Source organism: Lissotriton vulgaris, chromosome 3_1, assembly GCF_964263255.1.
Source record: "Lissotriton vulgaris chromosome 3_1, aLisVul1.2, whole genome shotgun sequence".
Classification (NCBI taxonomy): Eukaryota; Metazoa; Chordata; class Amphibia; order Caudata; family Salamandridae; genus Lissotriton; species Lissotriton vulgaris.
Genome location: NC_141689.1, coordinates 1,135,074,329 through 1,135,089,443, shown reverse-complemented (window position 1 = coordinate 1,135,089,443; position 15,115 = coordinate 1,135,074,329). Strand labels below are relative to the sequence as shown.

The following is a 15,115-nucleotide window of genomic DNA, read 5'->3' as shown; positions in this document are numbered from 1 at the left end:
AGCAGGGCATGTGACAGCTAATCTCTTTGGTACTAGGCCTGCAACCTCTGCGTCTCTCTGGAAGTGCGTAGAGCTCTGTGCCGGCCTTTGTTTCACTAACAAGCTGCTGTCTGCAGGCCCTGGGAACGCGTAAGCGCCTTTGTGCGCCCCTCCAGCGAACACTCTCTCGTTCTCTTCGCCCCACCTCGTATTTTCTTTCAATAGTAGCTTTGTGCTCAACTTTTTTCAGGCAGAGTACCGTGGAAGACGTGGTTACGTGGTTTTATCCCCAAAGGGCTAGTGATGGACGGCACCCTAACGCCTTTCCCGCCCGAATCTTTTGGAAATGAATCGTCCAACTCGTCCACGGACAACGACGGACACATTCACTCCGTATTTTCTCAAGCCGAACACAACATCGTAGCAGCCTACTTAATAACAGCAGGTACAGCGGTCTCTGCAGTTACTGGCCTGCTCTGAAGATGGGAGTTGTGTATCTGTGGTAGGGTGGTTGGAAATAAGAAATACATGCAAGATGTCGTGAAATGTGTATTAGAGAGATACAGGTAGTAGAAATTGTAATTTAATTTTTTTGGACCTAGTCAGTGCAAATTTTCATTAACAAGAAGAATAGCTGACAACGTTGTGCTCATTTAAAAACTATGCCCCCCCCCCCCCCCACCCACACCCAAAGCAAAAGTTGACTAAAGAGAAAGCTCTTTATTCTGTGGCAGTGTAGCCTTTTATTAGTGCACATAGCACAGAAATACGGCGAGGCTGGCAGCTTGGAGCTTGCCATGTAAAGATGAGGGGCTGGGAGGCTGAAAGTGACAAAGGTTTCCGACAGGTGCGTTTTGAGTCCCTTCTGCGTAGCACCATGTCATGGGAGCATGGAAGATTCCATAACCTCGGGACATGCAAAGAAAAAAGCTTGGCTCGCTGTTTTAGATTTTCAGTCCTGGGTTGTCCAATGCCGCATATGATTTATTTATGGGTCTTGTGCGCTTCCTTTGAGATGATAAGTTTGTTTTGGAGTTATGCAGGTAGACAAGTGTGTATTTGCACTCGTTGCACCAGGGTCCGATTTGTATAGATTTTGCTGTGACTTCTCATGTGCGACTCGTACTCTTCGTTTACTCCTGAAATTCAGTAGTAAACTAGGGGTACTACAGGCATTGGGCACGCCTACTCCCAGCAAAATCCTTGTGACTTGCACCTCATGATTTGAGTTGTAATCTTGCTTCAATTGACAGCAAGTAACATCCGTTGCTATGTGTTGGCTCTTTTTTTGGCTTTTGTTACTAATCTGATACTTGTGTGCACTTTGGGGCATATCAGCAAGGGCCAGAGTTAAAATTATCACTGCTTTAGCGTCCGTTTTCGGACGAAAAGCGGGGATAATTTTAACGCCCTATTAACAAGGACACGCTAACGCGTGAATCCATGCTTCTTCGCCCTTTCCCTTAACGCCCAGCTTTGCATCTCTAATGAGATGCAAAGTGGGCATTCCTTCCCAAGATAACGGGAGAAATGCCGCTAAGCGACATTTCTCCTATTATCAAGTCTCACGCAAAGAAGCATAGCGACAAGAAAAGTAGCGTTAACCTCTGTTATCGCTACTTTCCTTACGCCTGCTTTGAAACTGACTTAGCCATGATATCCTATGGAAGGTGGATATCATGGCTAAGTATGTGTAGCCCTATCAGCAAGCTATCACCAAAAGTTGTGCGATTATCGCTGGATTTCCAGTGATAATCGCACAGTTGGCAGCGTGCACTCTGAATTTTATCGGTTTGGAGATAAGTGTTGCTGATAGCACGCTATCTCTGCGATAAAATTCTGAGTTGGCCGGTGATAATTATCCTAGCGCTAAGTGCGCTTAGCGATCATTATCGCCGGCCCTTGCTGATATGCGAAACGGTGAGAATGCTGCTATCACTATCCACATGGCTTTAAGTTATAGGGAAACACTATAATCATAACATGAAGATATTACATAGCACTTGGACAAGTGAACAGCAATCCCATACGCTTGACCCCCAGCATGCTATTCGTCCCATAGAATGGTGACTACATACAGACGTTTATGAGTATTACAATTATTAACAGAACTAGCTAAACATATTTAATTTCTTTATAAGTTGTGCCTTCACAGAATGTTACCTGGACATACAGTGTACTTAATAACTGTATTAAGTTTGAGACATACTTTAATTGATTTTCTCTTACGACCATTCCATAACTACACATGTGCATAGAGAACTGTTGACTTGCGCTTTCTGGTAATTGTAAACTAAAAATAAAGAAATCGAAACATCATAAAGAATGACTTTCTCAACTTGAATATTTGTATTGGTTTTTAAATAAACATAATTACACAATTAAGAACATAAAACTAAGGGGTTTGTGGAAGGTTTCCTTCATACCATATGAAAACAACAATGTGTATTTGCAAGTTAACAGTCTTGGATTAAGACAATGCTTACTGTACATTTAAGGTTTAAACATTTATAAGAAGGCGTTGGTGTGATTAGAGGCGAGGCGAGTGTGATGGACGCATGGCTCTGATGGAGATGTGATGCAAGGAAGATGTTGTAGGACAAAGTCACTAACAAGAGCAGGAATTTAGTTGCAGGTAAACCAAGCTGTACCTAGCTGATGAGTCCATAACAAGGGGAATACCGGTCCTGGGTTGCTTCTGTTTTGGTTCAGGTAAGACCTGGCTTGGCAGTTCGGGCTGGACTGCTCCCACTGGAGAAGGGTTGAGAGTGATTTGCATATAGCTGGATCCAAACGGAGGTGGCATGATGTGCAAAATAACAATGGATTGGGATGTGGCCCAAATAATTACCAGCGGCTGAGTTTATTTAAAACATTCCATTCATCACTTTTTAATATATTTTAGTATGTCGCCTTAGGCAGGACGGGTATGCCCAGATGTGGGTCCTGTACCCACTGTCAGTGGAACCAAGCTATACCCGCTCCTAAGCCCATAACAAGACTGACCAGTTTCAGGGTTGCTCGTGTTCCAGTTCAGACAGGACCTGGATTGGCAGTTCATGCTGGACCGTTCCCATTTGAGCAGGTCGAGACTGATTTGTATATGGCTGGGTCCAAACGTAGGTGGCATGGTGTGCAAAATAATAACGGGTTGGGATCCTGCCCGAGTAATTATCAGTGTCTAAGATTAATTCCAGCATTCGATCCATCACTTTTTGCATTCTTTAGTATGTTGCCCTAAGTTTTCTATACTGTTACTATGTATTTTCGTTTATTCCATCTGTAACTCATGTAATTGTTGCTGTGCCAGCTCTGTGCATTCACTTTTCCCCAATTATGTAATACCCGACCTTACTACCTCTAAACTATTTGTCCATATATCCTACCATATATTGTATTCTATTTTTATATAGTGTCACTATGTATTTTTATTTACTACAAATGCAGCTCATGTTACTGCTGCTGGGACATCTCTGTAAAGCGCTGATACCTTCGGGTATAGTTTGGGAAATAACACTCAATGAATTAATAAATAATTTGGATGGGTATGCCTAGACGTGTGTCCCGTGCACACTAGGTCACTGGAACCAAGCTAATCAGAGCTGATGAGCCCATAACAAGGGAGTAACCATTCTTGTGTTGCTTGTGTTGCAGTGCAGGGAGGATGTGGCTTGGCAGCTTGGGCTGGACTTTTCCCATTGGTCCAGGGTTCAGAATAAATGGCATACAGCTAGGTCCAAACTGAGGCAACATAGTGTGCAAAATAATAATGGATTGGGACGTGGCCCGAGTAATTACCAGTGGCGGAGATTAATGCAAGAATTCCATCTATTACTTTTTGGATACTTAAGTAATGTGTCCACTCAAGCAAAGTTTCTTGTTTTTCTAAATCAAACTCCCAAAGTGGAAGTTTATTATTGAACACCCCAAAAAAAAGTGTTCCTGCCACATGGAGAGTTTTCTTCCAGCAGGTCGGGCCATTTTTTGTTATACTGCTTGGTCTTACTGGGTGTTTCTTGGCCCTCCAAAGGAGGAAAAATGTATAGTGGGATGATCGCCTTCAATTGAGTGGATATACTGTCATACATTGACCTATGACCTAGTGGCAGACAACCCAACGGCCAAAGGTTTTCATGGGTGGAGTGAGTGGAGGCTCCACCTTTGGAAATATGGTGCTTCCCAAGTAGAGTAGGGCAACTCTGGGTGCTTCCCAAGTAGAGTAGGGCAACTCTGGGTGCTTCCCAAGTAGAGTAGGGCAACTCTGAGTTTGGAGCATGGGATGTCTGCCACGTTTCAGCAAATATCATGCATCTGGCAAAATCTAAATGAGGCCGTAAAGGCCCTCATTATGAGCGTCCCGGTATTTGTTGCAATATTTATTGAACCTGATAAGTAGTAATGCCCTGGGAATTGTTATTTATTGGGTGACCTAAATATTGCCAATTGTAAATTTCCCTGTAATAATGGTAAATAACATGTAGGTTTTGGAACTTTTTGCTCTTCAATCTGTAGGTCTCAGTGATTTGCTGGCACATTTCTCCTGTCGTATTTGGCCTGGAGAAAACTGTGAGGGTGATTACCCCATCAATTTTTCTGTGCATTTCATGGCATTTTGATCAGTGCAGTGTAGAGAGCTACGCATATAAAGTCACCACGCATATTGAAATTCACCTGGCCCACTTGTTGTCAGGGCCTTTTATCTCTGTCCTGAAACAGTAGGTGATTACTGGACACTGATCGCAGTGAGTATTGTTGTTTACCAGTGTACATCATGTATGAATACATTCCATTTTCATAAATAAGTTGCTATCTTTGTATATTTTACTCTCCAAGAGTAGCAAGGACAACCAGTTAGTCAAAGCTTACTGACTGAGGCAACGGTATGTTTGGAAAAGAGTAGAACATAGCATTGATACATCTGCTCAATGTCTAGTCCTGGTTGTGTCTTTTTTCCCTATAGTTTTCAATTGCAAAGATATCAAGTGGGAAAAGGTACACACCTCCCAAAGTTATTGAGGGTTCCTGGAAACTTCAAGTCTCAGTTTTCTTACTATGACTTTGCCTACTGGGCTCAACAGTAAAACAAAGATGTCCGACAGATTGCCACAATCGATCAAATACTTTGAATCTGCATCCTAATATCTCGGTGGCGGTGGCAAAAAGTGGGACAATTCAGTGAGTTTGAGTCTAGGCATCCGAGAACCTGCCAAAAATATTTAAAAAGCAGGTACATGTTGTCGTGTTCTATCTAGGACCCCGATCAATATTATGACCTTATGCCCCTATAAGGCTATAATCAATCCATACCCCTATAATGGCATAAACGATCAGAGCCATATTTCAGAAACTCGTCTCTGCTGCTCATTACAGTATATGGCACAGCAGAAGCCACTATCTAAGATTCCTAGATTACACACCGAGTTCTTTCAACAGATAAAACCCCCAGCAACCTGGGAAATCCCGCTTGCTATGTTTTGATTAGTAATAGAACTCTAATGAGCACTGTAAGAACGACCGGTTCTTAGTGGCATCTTTATTGACGTCTTATGTCCAAAAACTTACGTCAAACAAGGCACCTTCCAGGTATAAATAATACCAACGTATCCTTAAGCAAACACAGCGGTGGTGATAGAGGATACAGGAGCAGAACAGCTGTCCCTTGCAGAGCCCAGCAGATGCGAGAAGCCCACAGACGCTGCACCTCCTCCTCCTTGACGCGCTGAGAAAGACGCTGTCTTTTCTACTGCTGAGAAAATCCAGCTCCGGCGTTTCCAGCCTACCCTTGCGGGTAACTGGGATATCGAGTCCTGAGAGGAGATACAAGACCTCCAACATTCTATTCCAGAGGTACAGTGTTGACTAAACTCTTAGAGAGAATTCTTGAAGCAAACCCTTGGCAAAACCAACTTAACTTAAACTGCTACTTACTTACTCATTCCCAAGTATTAGGCTTAGGTCAGGTACACTGGGGTAGGCGTATTTAGAAGCACCAGTTGAGTACGTTAGTCAAATGTATATATGAATGTATATATTTTATTCATTTTAACCATTTTATGGCTAAGAAACCATATCAATGCTTTTACAGTATTATTTCGCAATCCTCCTTTTACTGTACGCACTTTTTAGAATAACAAGTCTTGCAATTGTGGCAATTCATTTCTCTTGCATGAGAAGAAAGACTGTTCAATAAATAATACCTTTTATTGAAAACGCCCGTCTCTCTATTCTCTGCATGATGGTGAAAGTAATCTGCACAACTGACTGAGTGAAATAGCTGTCTATTGTTTCACACGACTCTAGAGATTGACTCTTATTCTAAGGAGCAAAATTGTCATGTTTATGCGGTTGTTGGAAAACTGAATCCCTTCTTGTCTGAGCCAGGGGAGCTGATCACTTCCTATTCAGTCAAGAAAGTTTCCAGTAACCTGTGAGCTAGTTGGTACAAACCCAATTAAGTTTAGCATAGTCAGTAGAGACCTGGAAGACTGCACTTCTACGTGTACACGGCTGTTTGTTATTCCAATGCGCAGGGCCTATAGGGAAAATAGGAACTACACTACAATGTTTAATCACCTACAACTGAAGAGCCAAAGGTGCCCTGTGGTTTCCAGCTGCAAAAATCATCTGCAGATCTATAACTGCTCTGATTGATTCATTTAAGATATATGAGCACTGATTTAAAGCCAATGTTCCAGTGGTTGGTTTATTAATATTATTACTACTACTATCATTAAGTCTATTTTTACTATTATTATTATCATCATCATCTAACAGCACTTTTATAAGGCACTCATCACAAAATATCTCTAAGTCCTGGTCATCAAGATGATGCCAGATGGGTTAGGAAGTTAAAAGAGGTACAATTTAAATCAAGTTCTCAAATTAGCTAGCTTTTGCCCCTGTTGGTCCTTGCCATTTTTGCAGGGTTATCCCCAAACTTTTTTTGCTTTCCTCTGCCTATTTTTCTGACCTACGTTTTGTTGGCTTTAGGACTCTGGGCACTTTACCAGTGCTAATCAGTGCTCAATTGATTATGCACTCTCCTCCAAACATGGTATGATTAGTTTACACCTATTTGATTTTCATGTAAGTCCCATATACCCAGGGCCTGTAATTGAAATGATGTTAGTGGGCCTGCAGCACTGATTGCGCCACCCACTGAAGTAGCCTTTCCAACCTGTCTCAGGCCTGCCACTTCAGGGCCCACATCCTCAGTTTACTGCCTCTTTGACTTGGCATTTAAAACTACTTGTCAAAGCCTTAAACTCCCCTCTTACTACATATAGGTCACCCCTAAGGTAGGCCCTAGGTAGCCCTGTGAGCAGGGTGCTGTGTAAGTAAAAGGTAGGGCTTGTGTCTTTATTGTATGACATGTTCTGGTAGTGACAAACAGCCTATTTTGTTTCTCACTACTGTGAGTCCTACTCCTCTCTTAGGCTAGCATTGAGAATTCCCGTATATGTGTTTAGGTGGTAATTCCTAATCTGAAAGGAGTAGAGTTGCCATGTTTGGTATGTTTAGAATGGTAGTGATAAAACCTGCTTACTGGTGTAGTTAGATTTTAGATTACTATTTTAGAAATGTCACTTTTAGAAAGTGTGCTTTTGACTCTTTGTGCTTTGCAGCCTGACTCCAATCCACGTCTTGGGCTGGATGACAGCTACACTTTGTGCATACTTTCTAGACAGCCATCACACACAAAGGGTTGGGTGTGACAGGGATTACATTTGCATATTGATGGTCTTCCTGGGCTGGGAGGGGGAGGGCAGACACATTACGTTTGTAGAGGCTGTGGCCTGCCCTCACACAAAGGGCTGATTTACCCCCTGTTGATGTCTGGAGCCAGGTCTGGGTGGAAAGTGATTGTGGTGCACTTCTAAAGGTTCTTGTGAAGTCCCCCCCTAAATGAAAGACATTCTTGCATATAAGTTTAGGGGCTCTGACCCCATGTTTGTTGAATCACATTTGGATCTGAAACTGAGCCTCTGTCAAAAGGACTGCTGCGCTGGTTGAAGGACCCATCTGGACTCCTCTTCTGCTGTTGCCCTGCTGCCTGCTAATTGTTGGTTGGCCTAAAGGACTCACTGGATTGCTTTTCTGCGTGTTGCCCTGCTGCCAGCTGCTCCCTGACTCTAGTCTAACCAGACACTGCTTGGGATTTGTAACCAGATGCTGCTGGTTTTATATGCTGCACATTGCCAGAGGGCTGCTGGGCTGCCAGAAGAGACTCCCATTGGAACTACTCACTTTGTTGTGCTGACCTGTTGCCTGCTGAAGTGGGAAGGATGGCCACTTTGCTAAAGAAACCCTGATGCTGGCCTGCCTGTCTACCGCAGTTCTTGTGCCCCCACATGTGCGCTCCAGGGGCTGTTGGCTGCCCCCCTGTTTTTGTAATCTAGGTGCAGCAAAAGATTACCGGGAAGCACCTCTGCCATGGAACCCTACCCCTTGAGGGTCCGGCAGCAGCGTGCTAATTGGGGATCTGTGATTGCCTACTTCTTGTTGTATGTTCCTCAGAGCATTGTGGGGTGTGTGATGCTTTGTTGGCCCCAATAGTGCGTGTCAAGTGCTTCTGGTTTCAGGGTCTGTGGCTGGTGTCTTTCCCCAGGGCAGCCACTCCCATAGAGGAAACTACAACGTGCAGCGTTTTCGAGTCAGGTATTGTGCTGCGTCACCCGTCTCCCACCATTATCGGGATTGCTGAAGGGCATGCAGGGTTGTGTGTTTACATCAACACTGGCACTCTATCTCCCAGTTGAAAGCCTTGGACTGCTGGACACACTCAAACACTGATAGTCAAGTGCTTCAGGATAGTACTTGGCCAGTTCCACAGAGCTCGTAGTAGGCTGGGCCTCAGGACAGCAGGAGTAAAAGACCCCAACCACCATTGTGGGACCCAGTAAACCTTGCCTGCCCCGCGGGCCTCTGAAAGAGATTCAGACATGTGACCTTTTAGGCACCTAACAGTTGAGGAGTGATCTAGGTGAATTGACTTTCCTCGGTTTTACTACGTGGCCTCTGTCTGGAAAAAAGGCTGAAAATTATTTTGCACAAGTTTATATTCACAGGCCAGTGATATCAACCTGTGTGCTACCTTTACGATTACTTTAATGATGTTGCTTCTGTTTGCTTTTGACTTGTAGATCAATAACACACAGACCAAGTTTCTTTAAAAGAAGATTTGTAAATGAGCATTTGACCGCCTTTGGCGTGATACCCAATGTAAGAGAGGCCTCGGACATCATATGTGCTGCTTTTGCGATAGGCTTGATAGGTAGGATTTCTTCAAAAATAACCTCCGGACATGGGTCAGTGTCATGTCCTTTAGGATTGTCCTATCATGTACATACCAATTACATACATTTTGTCCCAACCACATGACATAACAGTCTTACACAGGTGACCTTTTACCTAGTAGCTTACTTCTGTCTCTTCAACACAAGGCTCTCGGTACCCTATCTTAATGCCTGTACCTGACGTACATAAACATGTCCCCAGGCATGGCAGATTTTTTCTGCATAAGGGTCACCATGATTTTCATCCATGGCCAACAACCAGCTGTGCATGAGTGTTTTTGTTTAGAAAAGTATTAGCAAAGGATTAGTGAATGTTTTCAAAACATCAATTCTAGAAGAAATCCTGGAGTGACCACTTTGGTATAAAAGACCCTCACTCTCCCTTACAAGACAGAGGAGAATTCCTTCGGACTTCACCGACACTCTGCAGGCTGATCCTTCGACAGGCAGAGACCTGACATCCCTTGCGGGGTGCCATCCTCGACGCAGAGACTGGGTCTTTCAGTCAGAACCAACAGGTGAGGGACTAGTACTTCCCCGGGGGATTCTTGGCTCAATTAGGATCTATCCTAGCATTTACATACACATGCTTCACCTACATATCTAGGTTAGGTACATGTAGGTGTGCTACGCATTGTAGGAGTACACCAATGCTATTGGTTTATATAATCTGTTTGTGTTCATCTTATTAGCACTATGGTAGAAATGTATCTACTTTTTACGATATTGGTGCTAGCGATCACATTTGTCTGCTCCTGTCTTTTTATTGTCGCAGTGAATATGTTTCACACTAGACTGATGCTTGACCAATAAATAATTATTGAAACTGTTCGAATCATCATTCTATGTATATTCTGAGAAAAGTAAGTACAAGTGATTGAGCGAAAGATTCCGTATTGTTTTCCACGATACCTGAGGAATCGTGGTTGTCATGTTCAGTGGTTGCCAGAAACTGCACATACCACTGTAGAATACAGGGGGTGGTAGTGGCACCATAGAGCTAGCTGGTCAAACAGCTGACTCATCCTGTGGGGTTGTCCTGCGTCTGTCTGCACACCAAGCCCTCAGTTTAGGTCATCCAAAACGCGCAGGTCCTGGGGGGTCCTAGGAATTACATGACATCAGCTGGTGATCCAGATTTGCTGCTGTGTGATGCCTCAGGAAATGATTGCTCTGATTATGCGGTGTACCTGCTTAGAGTGGTTCTTTTAGTTGTTTGGGTGTACACTTCTGATTTGCGATGCAAACTGTATACTCCCATGCATAGTAGAGAAAACATGATGGAGAGAGAGGTACAGAGAGAGGGTGTGTTCATGTTCTGTGTACTGTACCCAAGAAAGTATTCTGTAAAAATTGATACCCTAAGTTGGCTTACAAAATCATTTATTTTCAACATTTTGCAACAGGCATTGCTTCATCAAGCAGGTTCAAATTCAGCTGAAGCCTTTTGATGCTAGCAGCACCAGCTACAGGGAAGATTTCCTTCCCTTGACATACTGTCTGTTTGATTTGCGGGAGCCCACATTTCTTTGAGTGAGGCAGGCATAGTGTGATGCTACAACCATGCATTTCATATGATCAGAGACGAGTCCATCCTATTCCGTTGAGATGGTCAAATCTTTAGTCTTTTGGAGTCAAATTGGGGTTCCACGCACAATCCAAAAGTTAAACTAGACTGTATATTTTCCAGCATTACATTGATCACCATGTGCAATCTAGTGGTTGAAATGTATTTTTCAGCATTTCTTTGAGCCCCTTCTGCAATCCACAGTATCCTTTTTAAGCTCCAAAGACTTTCTCTAGATAGCTCTACAAAGTACATGCTTGGTCATGAGTTGGGGGGTTGGGTAGACACGGGGCGATGACTTGTCTGGCTGCTTTTGCAAGGGCTGCTGGGCTAGGTGGAATCAGTCATGCCAGATTGGTGCCTTTGAAAGGTAGGTAGGTTTGGGGAAAGTCTTATATGCTGGGCTCACTTCAGAGCTCCACATACCAGGACCATATGTGTGTTGCTTGTATGCAAAAGGCCCCAATGAACAGTCGTATAAATGTCCAGACTGTCTCCTGCTGCAAGGAGCTGGTGCATATAGGTAGAGTCAATGACCTGTCACGATGATGCCTCTAGATGGCAGGGGCGACTAGGGCAGAGTTAGTGTTATATGACTTCTGTCCACTTGAGGCTGGTGGGCTGTGAGCGCAGCACATCTCATTTTAAAAGGCGGCATCTGTGGGTGGCCAGTGGGGTTGGGGCCAAATCAATCATATGATAGTTAAGTGCTCCTGGGGTGCAATTTTGTGTTTGGATACAACAAACTTAGCTAGAAGGTCAATGCGCCGGCAAGGGCAGACGATTTGGGGTGCTGCAGGTCACACACCTTACTGGTGTCACCAAAACTGGATCAGTCTGAGACAGAGCCAGGTATTTTTCAGGTCACTGACCCTAAGCGTGAATTGTTTCTAGGCACAGTCAGACACATGTTTCTCCTTTGATTATTGAAGTTTGATGGGGCTGTGGTGGGGTCACTCACACGGTAAGGTGGAATGTATGGAGCTGGCAGTCTAGAGGCTGTTCAGGGTTACACAGATGTCGGATCATAAGTCGTGAATTGCTAGTAGGGTGCGGGTGCAGTCAGTTGCATTTTAAGGTTGGGCCTAATGAGTCTGGGAGGAAGTCAGTCACATATAAAAGAGGTGCCTTAGACAGGAGGGGGAGAGATATCAGCCCAGAATGTTACAACCCAAGATTAGTAGGAGTAGAGTGGAGGGGTAAAAAGTTGTCAGTTGGGAAAGTGAATTGAAAAGCTGCACTGCTCGTTCACACCCGCTCTCAAAATTTAGTGCACTTGCGTTCACCAGACGTCCTTTCTCTGTTTTTCAGAGTTACCGTTGAGTACTGCAATCTTTAAATCTTAGATGCTGAGGCTGGGTCCTGAAAAATGCCCAGACACAAAATTGTCTGAAGTCTTAGCGCTGTGCTGGGAGATATTCATTTTCATCTGAAGGGCTTAGCTGGTGATTACTTGAGCACTTCATACACATGTTTGAGTATACCACATTATTGGTGGGAACAGATGAACATCCTTTTTATTTTGTAGCCTTCCCCCACATGATTATGTCAGAAGTGTGAATACAAAGGCAGATTTGACACTTCTTGATTTTGCACTGGTGCAGTTCCATTCTCCATGGTATGGGCAAATAATTAGGGGCTTATTTAGAAGAAACGGACGCATCTCTGCGTTAGAGCAGAGATGCGTCAGTTTCCTTGCGCTGGGCAAAGAAACCCTTGCGCCACCATGGATGCGCTGTACTTACTATACGATTCAGAAAAGGGGGTGGTGATGAACAGAGTGTCTGAATTAAGCAGACCACTCTTACCCAGTCCAAAGATCAGGGCTTGATCCATCACCGTTATTTAGCTCACTGCACCATCCCAGCTCAGAACCTGGCTATATGCAAATTAGTCTGTCCCTGGCCCAGTGCATCATGGGAACAGGGCAGACCAAACTACCAAGCCAATTCTTCACCAGAAAGGAGACAAGCTTCCGGGGACCAGTTTCTGGCATTTCAGCCGTCGTCGGCCCGGCTTGCTTGAATCCTGATGACGCAGTGAGCAAGGGACTCATGTCTGAGTATACCCTGCCACACCTATAGTGGCCAAAAACGATTCAGAAAAGGGGGTGGTGATGAACAGAGTGTCTGAATTAAGCAGACCACGCTTACCCAGTCCAAAGATCAGGGCTTGATCCATCACCGTTATTTAGCTCACTGCACCATCCCAGCTCAGAACCTGGCTATATGCAAATTAGTCTGTCCCTGGCCCAGTGCATCAAGGGAACAGGGCAGACCAAACTACCAAGCCAATTCTTCACCAGAAAGGAGACCAGCTTCCGGGGACCGGTTTCTGGCATTTCAGCCGTCGTCGGCCCGGCTTGCTTGAATCCTGATGGTGCAGTGAGCAAGGGACTCATGTCTGAGTATACCCTGCCACACCTATAGTGGCCAAAAACGATTCAGAAAAGGGGGTGGTGATGAACAGAGTGTCTGAATTAAGCAGACCACTCTTACCCAGTCCAAAGATCAGGGCTTGATCCATCACCGTTATTTAGCTCACTGCACCATCCCAGCTCAGAACCTGGCTATATGCAAATTAGTCTGTCCCTGGTGATGGATCAAGCCCTGATCTGTTGACTGGGTAGGAGTATTCTGCTTAATTCAGAAGTCTCTGTCCATCCCCACACCCTTTTCTGAATCGTTTTGTCCACCACAAGCGTGGAAGGGTATACTCAGATGTGAGTCCCTTGCTCATTGCACCATCAGGATTCAAGCAAGCCGGGCCGATGACGGCTGTAATGCCAGAAACCGGTCCCCGGAAGCTTGTTTCCTTCCCAGTAAAAGAATTGGCTTGGCAGTTTAGTTTGCCCTGTTCCCATGATGCACTGGGACAGGGACAGACTAATTTGCATGTAGCCAGGTTCTGAGCTGGGATGGTGCAGTGAGCTAAACAACGGTGATGGATCAAGCCCTGATCTGTTGACTGGGTAGGAGTATTCTGCTTAATTCAGAAGACTCTGTCCATCACCACCCCCTTTTCTGAATCGTTTTGTCCACCATAAGCGTGGAAGGGTATACTCAGATGTGAGTCCCTTGCTCATTGCACCATCGGGATTCAAGCAAGCCGGGCCGATGACGGCTGTAATGCCAGAAACTGGTCCCCGGAAGCTTGTTTCCTTCCCAGTAAAAGAATTGGCTTGGTAGTTTGGTTTGCCCTGTTCCCGTGATGCACTGGGACAGGGACAGACTAATTTGCATGTAGCCAGGTTCTGAGCTGGGATGGTGCAGGGAGCTAAAAAACGGTGATGGATCAAGCCCTGATCTGTTGACTGGGTAGGAGTATTCTGCTTAATTCAGAAGACTCTGTCCATCACCACCCCCTTTTCTGAATCGGTTTGTCCACCATAAGCGTGGAAGGGTATACTCAGATGTGAGTCCCTTGCTCATTGCACCATCAGGATTCAAGCAAGCCGGGCCGATGACGGCTGTAATGCCAGAAACCGGTCCCCGGAAGCTTGTTTCCTTCTCAGTAAAAGAATTGCCTTGGTAGTTTGGTTTGCCCTGTTCCCATGATGCACTGGGACAGGGACAGACTAATTTGCATGTAGCCAGGTTCTGAGCTGGGATGGTGCAGTGAGCTAAAAAACGGTGATGGATCAAGCCCTGATCTGTTGACTGGGTAGGAGTATTCTGCTTAATTCAGAAGACTCTGTCCATCACCACCCCCTTTTCTGAATCGTTTTGTCCACCATAAGCGTGGAAGGGTATACTCAGATGTGAGTCCCTTGCTCATTGCACCATCAGGATTCAAGCAAGCCGGGCTGATGACGGCTGTAATGCCAGAAACCGGTCCCCGGAAGCTTGTTTCCTTCCCAGTAAAATAATTGGCTTGGTAGTTTGGTTTGCCCTGTTCCCATGATGCACTGGGACAGGGACAGACTAATTTGCATGTAGCCAGGTTCTGAGCTGGGATGGTGCAGTGAGCTAAAAACCGTGATGGATCAAGCCCTGATCTGTTGACTGGGTAGGAGTATTCTGCTTAATTCAGAAGACTCTGTCCATCACCACCCCCTTTTCTGAATCGTTTTGTCCACCATAAGCGTGGAAGGGTATACTCAGATGTGAGTCCCTTGCTCATTGCACCATCGGGATTCAAGCAAGCCGGGCCGATGACGGCTGTAATGCCAGGAACTGGTCCCCGGAAGCTTGTTTCCTTCCCAGGAAAAGAATTGGCTTGGTAGTTTGGTTTGCCCTGTTCCCGTGATGCACCGGGACAGGGACAGACTAAT

The 15,115-nt window shown here is 44.9% G+C and overlaps 1 protein-coding gene across 1 annotated transcript in view; it reads left to right on the top strand.

The window, feature by feature from the left end:
- The first annotated feature begins 254 nt into the window (after positions 1-254).
- RRH (retinal pigment epithelium-derived rhodopsin homolog) overlaps positions 255-15,115 on the top strand; it is a 182,596-nt gene continuing 167,735 nt past the window's right edge. The window contains exon 1 of the mRNA XM_086963136.1: positions 255-424. Coding sequence (XP_086819262.1) covers positions 283-424 — 142 coding nt within the window. The 5' untranslated portion in view covers positions 255-282. The remainder of the gene's footprint in view (positions 425-15,115) is intronic.